Below are 18,985 nucleotides of genomic sequence, written 5' to 3'. Positions count from 1 at the left end.
AGCCTGAGCTGCTGATCGGTGCAGGGTCCGGGTACGATCATATACTGATGACCTATCCGGTGGATAGGTCATCAGTTGTCCGTTAGTTTTCCAGGGGTTTTACGATCCTTGTCAATACATTTTAATCACTACACTTTGAGGGAAATGTATTATGACTACGCCAGTCTTAATGAAAAGCAAAGTGGAGCAAGATGCAACAAATTCATTAAGAGGCACACGCCTCTTAATAAATTTGTTGCATCTTTGGCTGAATTAAAGCTACATCAGCCAGGAGCTGGCTTAGATTTCTGACATAATTTCTGTCAGTTTCTGGTGTAAATAATGTTAAAGGCTGTGGATGGCCACTCCTCTTTCCCCAAGCCCCGCACACTTTTTAGAAAAGTGGGGAAATAGGCCCAAAAGTCGCAATTTTTGCGACTTTTTGGGCTGTTTGCGACATTTCTATGACAGAAAACTGTTACATTGCCCCGTTTATATTTTAATTTCTAACCATTTTCATGAATTGTCTGCTGTCTGTAATCGGGAACACTTATTTACATTCAGAGGCAGCAAACCCATACTGTATCCAGTATGTAAACCAATGTGTTCTCATTTACTGACAGCAAAAAAATACAGTATAATGTATCTTGAAAATAATGAGGAATAGATTCATTATGCCATTTGTGATAGTATTTTGGTGCACATATGTAACATCAGTTTACAATTATTCTTACTGATGCAGATAATTGTATTTTTTCAGTCTGAATATTTGACAATATATTTCTTGTATGGTATACAACTTTTTTCATATTGTTTTCATGCCATCAGTACTATGTATGGAAATGCAAGTTAAGCCTCGTTCACATCTGCGTCGGGCTTCCATTCATGGGTTCCGTTAGACCTTTCTGTAAACATACCCTATAGTTGCCAAATGTTATCTGGATTAGATCTGTTTAGAGTGAATGTTCATAAAATATTAAGGCAGCAAAAATTCTAATGAATAAATAAAGAAACTGTTTTCAGTAACAATAGTTTGTTTAACTTGGAGTAGATATAAGATTGAAGCAAGTCATAAAAAAGTGAATAAGTGATGATTGACTGATGAAACACAAGCCAGTTAACACTCAGCACGGTGCTTGGGGGTCAGTGCAGTGGAAAACAAGAGCCTCAACTCAGCACATTTTACACTGAGAAGTCAGCACTCTAGAAATATACACAACTAAGACTTTAATCCTTTTACTGTTTGCTGTTTTCTGCCTCAGTAACTCCAATACAACTAAAAATGCTAAAAGTTGCAGTCACCAAAATCACAAATGAAATATATTAGAATAAGTTTTAAATAATAAAAAGCAGATCAATTCCAGTATGCAAATATGAATTGAATATATACAGCAGTATGTTATTAGCAATAGCTTTGCTGACAATTTATTTTTCTAGTAATGTATGTATAGGTTGATTATAACCACTTTTCTAATATACATTTATTAAATATGTTGCTTCGTTTCAGCACTGCAGCTTCTATGTATATTTGACATATTTACATAGAAGCTGCAGAACGCCACTGTAAGCTGAATCCGTTGGTGAGTTGGAGTGATGGCTCAGCTGGCAGTGGCGTTCTGCAGCTTCTATGTAAATATGTAAATATGCTCACTGACGATACCGGAATGCCCACTGATGATTCCGGAGTCCCCAGCCAGAGAATCGGAAGCGCTCTGGCCAGGGACTCCAGCTCTGATGTCGCTGGCCACATACAATGCCAGATTTGCCAGGCTTAGCATCGGAAGCGCTTTTCTCCAGGACACCAGAGCTTCTCCAGGGCTGGAACCCACAGGCAGAGCGTTACCTGATGCTCTTCATGGGACACTGGTCATAGGGATCCTCCCCGATGGTGGCATATGTCTCTCACATATGAAAAAAAAGTACACTGCGTGGTAAACTTTTTTTGTGGGATACCTGAGGATGAAATATCGTAGTGTACTATAGCATCCATTCTTCAAAAAAAAGTTAAACCGATGTGTATACCAGCCCGATGGAGGCCAAAAGGACACTCTTTGGGCCATCTGTCCGGCTAATCCAGCCCTATGGACATGATAAACTTAGTGCAGAAATGTGATGTGAAGAGTGCCTAACACTGACAGATAATAATACTTTGGAATATAAAGTATTTAGAAGCATTATGCAAGTGATTAAACCATTGCTGATTCCAGTCCGCTAGTTGGACAAAAAATTGTTTCATTATGTTCAATAAATATTTATTAGAAACCTGTCCCCCCCCCCCTTTTCTTTTTAAATAGTTCACCATGAAAAATGGTTTGGTATCGCTGAAACCATAATGACACAAAAATGATAACTTATTAGCTATACCACACAGCGCAAAAAGGAAAAAAAGAGGCAGAATGTTTTCCCCCTAAAAAATAATAAAAGCTGATCAAAAGAGGATTGACTGGGAATAAGTCTCCATGCAACCACCCTCTGGGTCTCTTTAATGAGAGACATTATTCCCCCTGAACTGCGTCCGAGGCATCTCATTCAGCCGACTTATACCTTGCTCTGTACTGTTGAGGGGCTGTGCTGTCTACAGATGGGTCACTCTTTCGTTTGGAGGAGTCTCTGGAATGGCTGATACGGATGTAGCCATCTTTAACTTGACTCTGATAACTTGCTGCAGCGTGAAATTACACAACAAAAGCCATTAAGATAAAGGATCTTGCCACAATATATTTAACATGCTAAGAGTCAAGTTCTGAATGACCTATTTTGCAAAAGCTTCAATACATTATATGTACCCAAGAATAATACCAATACAAACTCATCCCAAAAAAAAACAAGCTTTGATATGGCAACGTCCTCGGGAAAATAAAAATGTTTTAGCTCTCGGAATTCAGCAACACAAAAATGAAGTTTTCATTGTGCAAAAGTACTAAACCATTTTAATGTGCAAAAGTACTAAACAATTTTATTGTGCAAAATTACTTAAAAAAATTACCGCACGGTAAACAGCAAACAAAAAATGCGAATAACATTGATGGAATTTCGGTTTTCTTTGCATTCCCTCTCAAAACAAGTTAATAAAAGCTAATCATTAAATTATATGTACTCTAAAATGGTGCTACATTGACGTAAAAATCAAAATGTTATGGTTCTTGGAATGCGACGATAAAAAAACGAGAAAAATTGCTTGGTCCTTTAAACTCAGAATAGCCTGGTTCTTAAAGAATTAAAGCTGATTAATCTATCACTAGGACAGGTCTATTTATATTTATTACATGTTATAGATATAGTATAGTTATATAACATATTTGAAGTTAAAGGGTTTGACTCATGACTAGAACCTCTTCCATATCTCCTATTAGGGCATATGGACCTCATAGAGGTAGGTCCCTGCGTGGCTGGCCGTAGCCTCCCCCGGCAATAATAGCTGATCACCAGATGCAGAGGAGCGCTAGGTTCTTTTGAAAATTGACTTGTTCTTATGGGACTCCTTTAACCAATTGACCACCAGGTTGTCTTTCCAGGAAACCTACATTAAGTATCAAATATATGCCCTTTTAGTGCACATTGAAATCTGTTTTTCTTTGTGTGTTTTACATCTATGCAGAATTATCACTGCTTGAAGTTATAGGTCTGAAGCTGATGTGCTATGTTGATCTCATGACAACATTTTCTGTCACGTTCTCTATCCACATCAATATGCACACCCATAAACATATACTGTAACTACTACAATTCAAGACAGTTAGGTTGTGATCTTTGATATAAATGGTCATTTTGTTCCACATAATGGGGCAGTTTTACTAATATTGGTGTATCTGAAAGCATGTATGCCAGTTGGAATGAGTGGACTGTGTGCCATATTAGGAAATATGGGGCAAATTACTTAAACGCCAGGGTTGGGATAGGGTTGGAAAAATGTTCTAAATCTGTTGATGAAACTATTAGGCGACACCCCCTTCACTTGAATACGAGCAGAGCTGCGGTACTGCAGCTCGGTCGTTACACTGTGACCGGAGCCATCTGCTTCCGTCACAGACACCCAGTGCCCAGCGGCAGCCAAAGCAGCTGATCGGTGCGTGGTCCAGGTGTCGGACTCCCACCAATCATATACTGATGACCTATCCTGTGGATAGCTGAAATTCAAGGTGCCCACATCACTCACCAGAGAAAGTTCCAAAAACGAACTGGATGCAAAATTCAAATGTCCAAAAATCCCGTTTCAGACCTCCACATACTGCAAAAACTTAATGACAGCATCCGTTGTCAAATAAATTTTCAGTGTTTATTAACACATCCCAAATACAGCAATGCTTCGACTCGCACAGAAGTCTTTGTCAAGCATGTATACAGAATACAAAGCAGCTGTATCGGAAATAGTAAAAATTATTTTTTATAAAATGTATTTAGAAAGTTGCATCAAACACACTAATAGACATATATGCATATATAAAGATGATTTCAAAGATGTAGATATCCTTTAACACCTCCCAAATACAGCAATGTTTAGACTCACCTATGTAAGTCGAAACTATGCTGTATTTTGGATGTGTTAATAAACACTGAAAATTGTTTTTTTTTAGACCTCCACATACTGCAAAAACTTATTTTAAAAGTGTACATAGCCTTTAATAAACACTGAAAATGTCATATGCCAACGGATGTTGTCATTAAGATTTTGCACTATCCTGTGGGAAGATCATCAGTATTAAAAATGGGTCCATGCCCGGTAAACCCCTTTAACATAGTGGGATTTTCTATTCACTATTGTTAATGTTTCTTACACATTGAATCAAAGATTATTAAGACATGGAAAATGCTGTGTAATTCAGATGTCAAAAAAATCTTACAGCCCTTTTTCTCTTATGTGAGCTAAGACTGACATTTTTTTTTTTTTAGCTCTTCGTTACTGTGCATAGGTAGATGTATGTTTGTTAAAACTGAAAATGTATTATGCCTAGACAGTGACTTTTATCGCTGTTTATGCATGTAACGATGTAGTATCACAATGCAGAGGCATCCTGTTGATAAATTACAGTTTGACTTCATCCTTACCAGACATGACCCAGCCCAACCCAACTGAGACATTATCCTACGTTGTATAGGGCTGCCCTATTTGTGAATAATTTGTTTTAAAAGATTTGTTTTAAAATAAAAAAACAAACCCAAATCATATAGGGGAAATGTACTAAGACTATGCCAGTCTTAATAAAAAGCAATCTAGAGTAATATGTGATACATTTATTAAGAGGCACATGCTTATTAATAAATTTGTCGCCATTTCGGCTGTTTGTGCGACACAAATGAAATATACGCCAGTCAGGAGCTGGTGTAGATTTCCGTACTAATTTATGGCAGATTATACCGTAAATTATAGCACGTGCGTCGGGCCGCGGTTTTCACACCCCTTTCCTATAAGCTCTGCTCACTTTTTGTGAGTGGCGAAAGCAGGGGAAGCTGCTCAAAAGTCAGATTGATTGCAAAATTTCTACACCACAAAACTGGGAAGTTGAAAAATTTTGTGCAGATTCCATAATGAAAAAATGTAAAAATATTTGCAATACAATACAATTCACATAGTGTATTTTTCCGTTGCAGATTTGAGGCCATTCGTGGCCTCTGATCATACCTTAAAGTTAATTTCCAGTCTTGAACATAATGATTATTTTTTAATCTAAATAGGTACAAACTCCTGTGATAATAAATTTTACAATATACTATATCTATAAAGCAGTTGGAGGTTTTTCAAATACATAGCTATCAATCCCCTGCATAGAAATAAATTGTCAAATTCTAGCTGCCCGTGGTCACCACTAGGAGGAGCTTAAGAGCTCACTGCATTTAATAATACATCAATATCCTTTAACCAGTTGACACTGCAGGACGAATATGCTCATCCTGAGCGGCAGGTAGTTACCGTATCAGCAAGTGTGCCTGTGGGATCAGGAGCGGGGCAACGGCTGTAATACGCAGCAGCAACCCATCTCTAACGGCGGAGATCAGAGGAATCTCTGATCTCCGTTTTTTTAATCCCTTAGGTGGGGCTGCTATTACCCGCGGCATCTAAGGGGTTTGACAGATGTACCACCAAAGGTAGAATTAAAAACTAATAGTACAATAGTTATTAGACTTGGAATCCAGCGACACGTCTTATAACTTTTTTCCATATAGCATGTTTCTATTTTGCAAAAGTACTAAAACGTGACATAAACGATACTTTTTGGTATCACCATATTCATATCGACCCATAGAATAATGTTTAATAGCAAAAAACAAAAAAATTAAAAAGCTAATCAATAACTTATATGTACCCCCAAAATGGTGCCATTGAAAAATACAACTCCTGTAAAAAATAAGCCGTTATATTCTACGTTGACAGAAAGTTATGGCTCTTGAAGTAAAACGGTGAGATTTCTTAAGGCCAAGATTAAACATAATAAATAAATACATTTGTAAAGAGAATAATAGTTATAGTCTGCTATATCTAGTTCTGAATGCCTATTTATAGAGGTGCTATTGAGAGAGGCAAAGCTGGGATGGCAGTTAAAGAGAAGATAGCAATGGGAAGAGACCCTGAAGTGAATGCGTAGCTTTGATAAAAATATGTCTGTGGCACCCTTCTGCTGTGGACATGTTCAGTGGAATCATCTACTTAGAAATGCACAAACCATAGAATATTCGACATAATAGCTCTGCCAACGAAATGTTGATAAACTTGGACTGCAGATAAAATAAGAACAAGTTGTGCATGGTTTCCGAAAACAAGTATGTGAAAAGTTATTTTTTAAGAGCCTAACTTAATTCATGAAGAACATAAACCCACAACTATATTAACTATTTCGCTGCCATGGGTTTCTGGCAATTTTGTACTTCTGTTACCCGGGACAATTTTCACTCTTTTGACATGTACAAATAAAACCTAAATTATAAAATGAAAAATTCATACTAAACCTACATACCCATTTTCTGAAAGAAGACACCTGGCACGTTTTCAAAATGGCACTCAGAACTTTATACACACAGGCTCCTTCATGCAACTTTGCGTCAAAGTATAATTCTTTGCACAAAATGCATGCAAAGTCATGTTTGAGGCTAAAAATCTGCCCCAAGAAGAGCATCAGAAACACATCACTGACAAGTTCAAGTTGTGCAAACTTCATACATACCACATATGTCTATGTCTACATGAAAATATCTTCACAAAATCACTAGAAGAGCCCAAAAATCTGCTTTTAAGATAGAAATTTAAAAAAGAAACAATATTTTTTTTTAAAAAACAAGTGTGAAAAGTGAGTGCACCCCCACACCCTATATATATCCTGAAATCAGACAACCTGAGAATAGCAGTTGTCTTAAAGAGAATCTGTCAGCAGATTAAACCCTCACAAACTCTTAACACCGCTAAATAGGAGCTGGGGAGACAAGTTAAAACGTCCCCATGTTTGCTATCATAAGCCAAGTATACCAGAGAAAATGATCTTTTATTCACTCAAGCGCCATTTGCTTATTTACTGTTTTCTAGACATTTTTTAGTCTGTGAAGTGTACTGCGTTATTGGCTGCAACCCCTATGCTCTTGAATGACGTCTCCTTCCTCATCTGACGTCTTTTGCAGATCACAGATCCTCCTCATCCCCCTACATTCTGTCAGCACTTTTCCACTGGAGCCCCTCTATTCCTTCTGTGAGACAGTGACAGGTAAAGTCATTGAGGGAAGGTACATTTCCCCTAGAATCCTGTCATATGTATCCTAGGCTCCAGGGAATGAGTAGTTTTTGCAATAGAAAGCTCTAGCTTTCCAATCTCGGCTTAATGAAAAGCCGGAAAAAGGGCCTGGAGTTGGATTGGGGAAGAGCAGGGCGGGTTCCCCAATCCCTAGTCCATCTCTGTTTGTGGGACAAGGCTGCTGCTCAATTAGCTGCACCTGCAGCCTGTGTATAAAAAGGTGCAGACACAGTGTGTGTCAGTCTCACCCCTGACTCAGACCGGAGAATACTAAGTCTGGAGTAGCCTGTATTCTATGTGAATAAAGACCTGTGTTACTTTGTGTCCAGTGCCTGGTAGGAAGGCACTTGGTATAGTTAGATAATATCTTGTTTAGTTAGTGCTCAGCCGAGCAGGATTTATTTTGTATTTTGCCTTGTTGTACAAGAGGCTGTTTCTTTGACAAGAATAAAACACAGGCAAAGCCCTGTTATGAACTTTAATGCACGGTGTCCCTGTCTATGGCTACTAAGAAACCGCTGTACCAACCTCTCCTGATGCTAAACCATCAAACTTCACACAAGCTAAAGTGTGAGCTTCAAATCTATTCAGCTCCCAATTCTGCCTGCTCTACACCACACTGAAGTCACTTGAAGCCAGGATACATCAGAAACATCATTGGCTGCAGAAGTGCGCCCCTCCAGGACATATACGATATGTCCTTTGCAGGGAAAGAGTTAAAGAGGCTCTGTCACCAGATTTTGCAACACCTATCTGCTATTGCAGCAGATAGGCGCTGTAATGTAGATTACAGTAACGTTTTTATTTTTTTAAAAACGAGCATTTTTGGCCAAGTTATGACCATTTTTGTATTTATGCAAATGAGGCTTGCAAAAGTCCAAGTGGGCGTGTTTAAAGTAAAAGTCCAACTGGGCGTGTATTATGTGCGTACATCAGGGCGTTTTTACTACTTTTACTAGCTGGGCGTTCTGACGAGAAGTATCATCCACTTCTCTTCAGAACGCCCAGCTTCTGGCAGTGCAGACACACAGCGTGTTCTCGAGAGGTCACGCTGTGACGTCACTCACAGGTCCTGCATCGTGTCGGACGAGCGAGGACACATCGGCACCAGAGGCTACAGTTGATTCTGCAGCAGCATCAGCGTTTGCAGGTAGGTCGATGTAGCTACTTACCTGCAAACGCTGATGCTGCTGCAGAATAAACTGTAGCCTCTGGTGCCGATGTGGCCGACACGATGCAGGACCTGGGGCAGGAAGTGAGTGACGTAATTAGTGTGTGTGCACATAAACTTACTTTTCAACACGCCCAGTTGTACTTTTGCAAGCCTCATTTGCATAAATACAAAAATGGCCATAACTTGGCCAAAAATGCTCGTTTTTTAAAAATAAAAACGTTACTGTAATCTACATTGCAGCGCCGATCTGCTGCAATAGCAGATAGGGGTTGCAAAATCTGGTGACAGAGCCTCTTTAAATTGCAGAGAGAAACTGCTTTACAGAACTCTTAAAAATACAGTTAGTTGAGCACCTTCTGTATATCATTTGGGCCAACCTATTCTGCCTTTGCAGATGAGCCCTTGGTATATCACATACGTCTATATTTCCCTCCATCCACTGGCATCCCCTAGCTCAGTATCAAGATATTTTCTGATCACTCTCACCTTTTTACCAAGATATAAACACGTTAAACTGGGGAGTTTTTCTGGCTCAGGAGGGTTAATATAACTAAAATAACTCTGCTTTCTAGGTTACTTTACCTCCTGCAAGCCATCCACATCCCATCCTCCTTCAAGTTACGAGTCCAGCGCCGCTTTGTCTCCCTTATCTGGTCCACCGCCTGCCTCAGGATTCATAGTAGGGTCAGTATTCGTGATGCGGGGGAGGGGTTTGGTCTGCCTGATTGGTGCCTTTATTATTTAGCCGCAGCCCATGCCTGACTCCTAGATTTGTTCCACAACACTCAAACAAACATTGCCCAAGATCTATGCCCCCAAGTCCTGACCACACTTCCTTGGACCTGAGGCCCTTCACTGACTTACCACCTGCGTTTCTCATTCTCTATCCAACAGAATTCAGCAGTGCTCCACTCTTCTGGAGGGGGGCTCCCTCATAGACGCAACGGATACCATTTCTCCCAATAATCCCTCCATTCACATGCTGCCTAGAAAGGAATAGTTATTTATGCCATCACATTGTTCGCACATATGCTTATATTTTCACGATATATAATTGGGCAGAGTTCGTATGCTTCGTATTGGTTGTAGGAAGCGTATTCATGCTATCTTTTGACCCCTATACATTGTGTACAGCATATTGAGCATATTGGTTTTAAAATGTTTTTAATTGCTTGTGGAATTATGTATCTGTAAAATGAAATTGACATTATTATTTAAAAAGATAGGGTGTGCGCATTTTTCGTGATGTGTTTCTTTTCTTGTTAGCATAAATTTAGTGGTTTTCCACATTCATTGCTGTACCCACAAGTAGGGCTGGGCGATTATGACTTAAGTCAAAATCACGATAAAATTAACATTAAACTTTGATTACGGTTAATGAACGATTACTTAGGCCATGCCCCTACTTGCATGTCACACCCCCTATTTGCATGCCACACCATTGAATAAATATATATCCCCTGAACCTGCTGTATATAATATACCCCCTGGCACTGCTGCCACACAGTATAATTCCCCATCGTGGCCCCCACACAGTGTAATGCCCCATAGTGCCCCCACACAGTATACTGCCCATAGCTGCCCCCACACAGTATAAAGCCCCTATAGTGCCTCCCTACTTAGTAGAATGCCCACACAGTATAATTCCCCTATAGTGCCTCTCCACGCAGTATAATGCCCCATAACTGCCCCCACACCACACAGTATAATGCCCCTCACATAGTCTAATGCCCCAATCGTGCCTAATTTTAAAAAAAAATTCCCATGACGAGTGGAGGAGATCCCTCTGCTCCTCCGGTCTCTGCTTTGTGTGGCTCGGCGCAGATAGGTGCGTTGACGTCACTGCATCGCGCTCGTCTGTGCCGGGGCTACTCACGTTACATAATGAATGGCGTAGAAGGTAGCTGACAGCTCCCTGCTCCACCATTGGATTCAAGTGTATCTTAATTCTGATGACACAGACACAGTTTAAACCGGGGAAAAATCTAACCGAAAAAAATGAAAAGCACAATTTGAGATCAGTTATCTGCGCTGAATTTCGGTTTCGGTTTTTTTTCTATCACTTGCCTAGCCCTACGTATACCAACCCAGAGAAAGACAAAATGACACCCTATTGGCATACACCAGGTAGATGGGGTCTTCTGGATATGTTCAGCACATGTGGTGGTCGTAGGGCTCAAATATTTGTGAACAGAGCCTTAAAGAGAACCTCTCAGTTCTCCGGACATGTCTGCTTTAGAAAATACTTGCATTCCCCATACAATTACAATTCTGGAGCATCTTTTCTTAGAACTCTGCGTCTTGCCATTCATCTGTTATTCCTTCTGGAAATGTATGAATAAATTGACAGCTCGGCGTATTGACCGCATAGTGAATGGTGAGCAGGGAGCTGATGGCTATAGACACAGTTGAAACCAGGAATAAACTAACTGGGAAAAAATGTAACTTGTAAGATGACACCAGTTATCTGTGCTGAATTTCTTCTTATTCTTTTTTTATCAATTGCCCAGCCATACCCTCAAGGCTTTATTTAATTTTATACAACACCAAAAAAAGCAATATAGTGCTAGACTAGCAATTTTATTTTATAAACAGATAAATCTTTATTGCAGAATACAAAATCATTTAAAAATCAATAAGATGAGACAATGCAGATATAAAAATGGTGGATGAAGCAGGACTATTTCATAATGATACAAAGTCATACACATATGTACACGTAATATAAATTAGCCAATTCATGAAATAAATACAGTACTGTGCAAAAGTTGTAGGCAGTTGTGGAAAAATGCTGCAAAGTCAGAATGCATTTAAAATTAGAAGTGTTATTAGTTTATTGTGATCAATTAACAAATTACAAAGTAAATCACAGAAGAGAAATCTAAATCAAATTAATATTTGGTGTGACCACCCTTTGCCTTTAAAACAGCATCAATTCTTCTAGGTACACTTGCACAAAGCCATGGATTTTTTAGGATTATAGTCAGGTGTATGATTAACCAATTATACCAAACAGGTGCTAATGAACATCATTCTCATATGTAGGTTGAAACACAGTCATTAATTGTAACATAAACAGCTGTGTAGGAGGCTTAAAACTGGGTGAGGAACAGCCAAACTCTCTTTCAAAGTTGAGGTTGTGGAGGACCATTTTATGTCACAGGTCCACCATGACAAGACTGAGCACAGCAGCAAGACACAGGGTAGTTTTTCTGCATCAGCAAAGGTCTGTCACATGCAAAGATTTCAAAGCAAAGTGGGGTTTCAAGATGTTCTGGTCAAGCTCTTTTAAAGAAGCACAAAGAAATGGGCAACGTTGAGGACCATAGAAGCAGTGCTTGGCCAAGGAAACAGTGCAGCAGATCAAAGACACATCGTGCTTACTTCTCTTTGAAAAAAATTGCATTTTAGCTATAGGGAATGAGACAGCACCACTGTGCGATCCTAATAGAACCAATGCTATTGACGTAAAACTATGGAATGAAATACCTAGAGATCACTAATTTGAGTGTTTATGTTTTGTATGTCAGTGTATTAAATATAAATAAAAATCCCAAAAACATTTAAGAACCTATACAATTTTATGGGCTGAATTAAAAGCTATATTTTAGACACTAATCCTTCCTTTCAAAAATTAAAAAATAATAATACAAGAATATTTTTATACTTCCATGGACAATGTAAATATAATAGACATCTCTATCAAAATAATTAACTTTATGCTTGTCTATTTTCCATAGGGGTGCGTTTTCAGAAGTTGTTCTAGCTGAAGATAAGCTGACTGGTAAACTTTTTGCTGTGAAGTGCATTCCAAAGAAAGCACTGAAGGGGAAAGAAAGCAGCATAGAAAATGAAATTACTGTTCTGAAAAAGTGAGTAGCTATAATATCAAATAATGAAAAATATATCCCAATGTCCCAGATGATGTCTATATTTTCTTTTAAATATTGCTATAAATCTGCAAAGCTGAACTCTCCACATTTAGTGGATATCAAACATAAATACTGATTAAGAATTTCACTCTGGACTGAAAATATAACTTGGGGTGCATTGTTCATTTAATTTTTCTGTGGAAAACAGAATTTTTTTTTGGTAATGCTAGCATTTTCCTGTAGGTGTCTATAGGGAAAATATTTACCAATAATAATGGAAATAGGGCATACTGCATTTTAACCCCTTAATGACCAGCCTATTTTAGACCTTAATGACCAAGCCATTTTTTACGTTTTTCCATCGTCGCATTCCAAGAGCTACAACCTTTTTATTTTTGCGTCGACATAGCCGTTAAGGTCTTGTTTTTTGCGGGACAAGTTGTACTTTTTAATAGCACCATTTTGGGGGACATATTATTTATTGATTAACTTTTATTAACTTTTTTTTGGGGGGGAATAGAAAAAAACCTGAAATTTCGCCACACTTTTTCGCGTCTTAAATCAACGGCGTTTACCGTGTGATATAAATAACACAATAAGTTTATTCAGCGGGTTGTTACGTTTGCAACGATACCAAATTTGTATAGTTTTTGTATGTTTTACTACTTTTACACAGTAAAAACGCTTTTTTTTCAAAATGACTTGTTTTTGTGTCTACATATTTGAAGAGCTGTAACGTTTTTATTTTTTCGCCGATGCGGTCGTATGAGGGCTTTTTTTTTGCGGGACGACTTGTAGTTTTTATTGGTACCATTTTGGAGTAGATGCGACTTTTTGATCTCTTTTTATCACATTTTTTTAAAGTCAGGATTCACAGAAAACAGCAATTTTTCCATAGTTTTTTATTATTTTTTTTACGGCGTTCACCGTGCGGGTTAAATAATGTAATAGATTTATAGTCGCGGTCGTCACGCACGCACCGATACCAAATATGTGTAACTTTTTTACTTTATTTAGTTTTTTTAATAGTAAAGCATTATGTATGGGGAAAATCTGGGTTTTTCATTTTTTTTCAAATTTTTTTTTAAATTAACTATATTAAACTTTTTTTTCACTTTTTTACTAGTCCCACTAGGGGACTTCACTATGCGATAATCCGATCGCATTTATAATACACTGCAATACTTCTGTATTGCAGTGTATTATGCCTGTCCGTTTAAAACGGACAGGCATCTGCTAGGTCATGCCCACGGCATGATCTAGCAGGCATTCATTACTGGCAGACCTGGGGGCCTTTATTAGGCCCCCGGCTGCCATTAGAGACACAGACACTCGGCGATCGTATCGCCGGGTGTCGGTGGGGAGAGAGGGAGCTCCCTCCCTCTCTCCAAAACCACTCAGATGCGGTGCACGCTATTGCGCACCGCATCTGAAGGGTTAAACAGGTGAGATCGATACTAATATCGATCTCACCCGGCAGAGCAGGGACGCTCCCAGCCCTCAGCTGCCTCTAGCAGCTGAGAGCAGGGAGATTTGACGCTCCCTGCTCTGTTTACTTTATCCTGATGCAGTGCCGTAAAAAGGCATATGCATCAGAATAAAGCCCGTTAGTGGCCGCCGTTAAAAGGCGTTTTGGCGGTCACTAACGGGTTAAAATGAAATTTAGAGCATCTTGTGACTTTTTTAGCCTCATTGACCAATAAGCGAGAATATATTCTGTGTATAGTATCAGAAATACGTTACCCTATATCAGGCAAACCTTTTTGTCACAGTGTGCCCTAATTTGCAATATTTTTTCTGGGAAGTTATAAGGAGTGTTAAGATACCACTAAGGTTTTTGGAGGTAAATTGCCAATTGTAAACATTTTTATAGGGCTTTACTGTGATTTTTTGCCCTATGTAGACTTTTTTTTATATTGGACAAAAGGATCGTGCAAACACAATCCAACTGAATACTTCTGCTAACTGGGTGGTTATTTACCATTTTAAACAAAAAAAAAAGGTTTCATGATATGCTCTAAATATAGTTTTATTACTGATTTAATCACAAGAATAAAGGACATTCAAAACAGCCACTACAACTTGAAGACACCACATTACGTGGGGAAAAATATAGGGATGCTGACTAGGTATTCAATAAATCACTTCCATGTATACAAATAGAAGGTACATATTAGGTATTGCATAGGATGTGAGCGATGAGATCATCTCACAGTGTTTGAATTAATAAGAGGAATGTCTCCATTATTATTAGTCAGTAAGGTATAATAGTGTCGACAGGGAGGTGCTAGGAGGAATACCTCCAATGTATGAGATTTAAGGGGTAGGAGTGCCTTTAATTTATGAGACTTAAAAGCACCAGACATGTTGAATTAAGAAAAAAAAACAAAGTAAATGCCAGTGAGACATAAATTAGGAGGAATGCCCCCAATACCAGCTTTCTGATTATACTTACCTGATAATACTACATTACGGTTTCCTTTGGAGCAAACATAAGCTCTATATTTATAGGAATATATATGAAGTATTTGTTCCTCTGCTACCTTACCTATTAATACTGACAAATATAAAAATAGCAGTCCATGGACATCATTTTTTTTTTTTCAAATAATTCTTATTCGAAAATGCACAAGCAATTACAAAAAGTCAAAATGCCATTCAGCAACTTTTCCAGTCGTGACACCATCCAACAAAGATAAACGACCAATTTAGCATTCCAATAACAAGTTAGAAGACAATTACAATTGTCAGGCAATGAAAAGCGGCTAGACAATACGAGGCATCTTTATTATAAAATGTATTAGAGCAAATAAAACCAAGAGAAGGAGTATCCTAGTTGAGGGGGGAAGAGAAAGGTAAGGAAGGATAAAAAAAAAAAAAAGGGAAGGGTACACCAAATATGCGGCTGCTAAAGCAGTATACAGAGATCAAACCAAGACAGTACAAAGTGCGAATAGTTTTAGGATTATACCTTCCTATCTATGCAGGCCTAAGAGGGTCTTGAAGTTGTGGTGTGGGGCCATCTATTGGGGGGTATGCGGTTATCCAAACCTTCCATCTCCTTGAAAGGTTAGCAAGAGTGCCGGATTGGATAGCAAGCATTTTCTCATACACACAGTTTGTGGAAACAATAGACGTTAATTTGTTTATGGATGGAATCGATGTGGATTTCCAGTTTCTAGCTAATAGTAGACGCGCTGCATGTAAAATATAGTAAATAACTGTGCTGCAGTGTTGGCGTACAGAATCAATCTCTAGGAGAAGTAGTGCCATAGAGGGTCGGAGGGAACCAAATTGAGGGAAAATGTTCCTGATTAATGAGGATATATAGATCCAGTATTGAGAAATATGCGTCAGTTCCAGAAAATATGGAATATGGAACTAACACCACCACAACCCTTCCAGCACACAGGCTGAGAGTTGGCATAGATTCGGGATAGTCTTAAAGGGGTGTAATACCATCTTAATAATAGTTTATGATATTGTTCTGAATAGGACATGGACACCTCTTAATCCACACACGTTTATCCTTTATTCTTGTGGTTAGTCATACAAATATTTTAAGAGCATATCAGTAAAACTTTTTTGTTTTACATTGTTAATACATACAATAACCACACAGTTAGCGGGAGTGTTTAGTTGAGTTGTGTTCGCACAATTCTTTTGTCCAATATAAATATGATAAAGTAGTACTCCCCCTGTCTGCTATGAGAGACCTATTCTAACCAAATAAGTCCTATGTAGACTTAGCCCGAATATGGCTGGTGTTGTCCCTGGGTGGTAAAAAGTAACTGTGTTCTGGTGGACGGCATCAGGAAAAGAGCAGTCAGTGCTTTTGCGTTCTAAATGTCACTTAGCGGTGTAAGTGCAGCACAACCTCCCCTCACCACCCTCCTGAACATAGTCCTAAAGACAGTCGACAAAACATAAGTCAAAATATGTAATAAAGTAACTTTAGGGTTCACTGTAGCAACTGTACAAATGAAACCTGCCTAATGGAGGGTAGACAGTCATTTTCCCTGGTGAGCGATACAGTTCGTAGTATATGATAATAACCTCTATAATATACTTAAATCTTATGTGAGCTCCTCTACATACAATGTCATCTTATTTCTAGTCATAATAAAAGTGGAAAGAATAAAACCCATAATATCGAACCGGAGCGTTAAATCCAAGAGTGAAAAATATGTTGGGGTCTTGGGGCAGTGTGCTGGTTTATCTCTTGTACTCTAGTCACTGTACTGATATTATATTATTTATATTATCAAACTTGAACAGATTCATTGCTACGTCTCAATGCAGATTAATTTGTTAATGAATGAATCCTAATGTGTCATTTTTATTTCCACTCATATTGCAATCATACTTTATCAATATTGTTAAACAAGAACTCTAGTGAATGACAGTATCTGTTATAAGGGATGGTTAACTGGGTAGACAGCATTAAATATCTATTTATTTTCTCAGGGTAGGGAACCTTGGACATTTTAGTGACAATTGTGAAGAATTTTTCACCCTGCATGTTGTGGCCTTCAGTCCATAGTCATAGCTGTCTGAGAATCTCTATATGAGTTTATAATGTAAATATTCCTTACAATTGAATGTTAGAGGGGAGCTACTTTGGATAGAAATAGAGCATCATCACTGAACAGGGCACATAATGTTTAACCAACGTCTTCATCTACTTTACAAAAACCTATTTCAGCTTTAACATATCTGAAATCCTAGTAATATGTCATATCTGAGCCACCCAATGCTGAAAATCTGATTTTCCTGGCTTCACACGTTGCGCTCATGCTGTTTTTATAAAAGCATGACTAGCCACAGTGCATATGCTCAAGTGGATTTCTGTAAAGAAATTGGAACATAAGCACAACAATCTGAGAGAGTTCTTATTTACATATCTCATTCCAGAATCTCCCACTACAGCAGATGCTCAGTATGATTAGAGTGTCTATAGGTGATTATCTGTCTTTTCTGCAATTTTATATTAGATGAGTACCTATGTCGTACATATTATTAATTCACATATTGTGAAAATTCAGTATTTCCGATGAATATTCATCAATTATTGAGTACTTTAGTTAATCAGATATATGGAGATCTTATTTTTATATCTTCAAAAAAATGCTATAGATTAAACAAATTACACTTTTATAAAGTGTGGCCGATTTAGTATATTCTTGTATACAGTCCTGGCCAAAAATGTTGAGACTGACACTTTTTGTTTTCACAAAGTTTGCTGCTTCAGATCTTATAGTGGCAATTTGCATGAACTCTACATTGTTATGAAGAGTAATCAAAGTCATTCCTTGCCGTGAAAATTAACTTAATCACAAAATCCCCATTTCGACTGCATTTTAGCTCAAAATTACCTGCTAACATCATTTCAGTGATCTTCTCGTTAGCTCAGGAGAAAAGGTTAACGAGGACAAGGCAGCTGATATCACTGTCATGCTGATTGAATTATAAGAGCAGACGGGTTGGTTTACAAGGGGAACGGTGCTTGAAATCGTTGTTTTCCTCTGTTAACCATGGTTACCTCCAAGGAAACACGTGCAGTCATCATTGCTTTGCATCAAAAGGGCTTTACAGGGAAGGACATTGATTGTAAGATTGCCCCTAAATCAACCATTTATCGGATCATCAAGAACTTTAAGGAGAGAGGTTTGATTGCTGTGAAAAAGGCTTCAGGGCGCCCAAGAAAGTCCTGCAAGAGCCAGGACCGTCTTCTAAAGAGGATTCAGATATGGGATCGGTTCAAGATCAGTGCAGAGCATGCTGCAGATGGCAAGTGTCAGTGGATCTGCACGCACAGTGAGGCAAAGGCTTTTGGAGGCTGGCTTGGTGTCAAGAAGGGCAGCAAAGAAGCCACTTCTCTCCAAGAAATCCATCAAGGACAGACTGACATTCTGCAGGAAGTACAGGGATTGGACTGCAGAGGAGTGGAGTAAAGTTATTTTCTCTGATGAAGCCCCTTCAGACTGGTTGGGACATCTAGAAGAATGATTGTCCGGAGAAGAAAAGGTGAGCACTACCATGAGTTCGATGTCATGCCAACAGTAAAGCATCCTGACACCATTCATGTGTGAGGTTACTTTTCATCCAAGGGAGTGGGCTCACTTCCATGAATAAAGAATATTACCTAAACATCCTCCAAGAACAATTTCTCCCATCAATCCAGGAGCAATTTGCTGATGAACAATGCTTTTTCCAACATGTAATACTATATCACAAGGCAAAAA

At 38.5% G+C, this 18,985-nt stretch overlaps 1 protein-coding gene across 1 annotated transcript in view; it reads left to right on the top strand.

Moving 5' to 3' along the window:
* Positions 1 to 18,985, top strand: part of CAMK1D (calcium/calmodulin dependent protein kinase ID) — a 380,920-nt gene that overhangs the window by 171,292 nt on the left and 190,643 nt on the right. Inside the window, exon 2 of the mRNA XM_075857414.1 lies at positions 12,609 to 12,740. Coding sequence (XP_075713529.1) covers positions 12,609 to 12,740 — 132 coding nt within the window. The remainder of the gene's footprint in view (positions 1 to 12,608; positions 12,741 to 18,985) is intronic.

Source organism: Rhinoderma darwinii, chromosome 3 (assembly GCF_050947455.1).
Source record: "Rhinoderma darwinii isolate aRhiDar2 chromosome 3, aRhiDar2.hap1, whole genome shotgun sequence".
In the NCBI taxonomy this organism is placed as follows: Eukaryota; Metazoa; Chordata; class Amphibia; order Anura; family Rhinodermatidae; genus Rhinoderma; species Rhinoderma darwinii.
The sequence above is the reverse complement of the archived record's forward strand: the minus strand, read 5'-3'. Positions and strand labels throughout refer to the sequence as shown.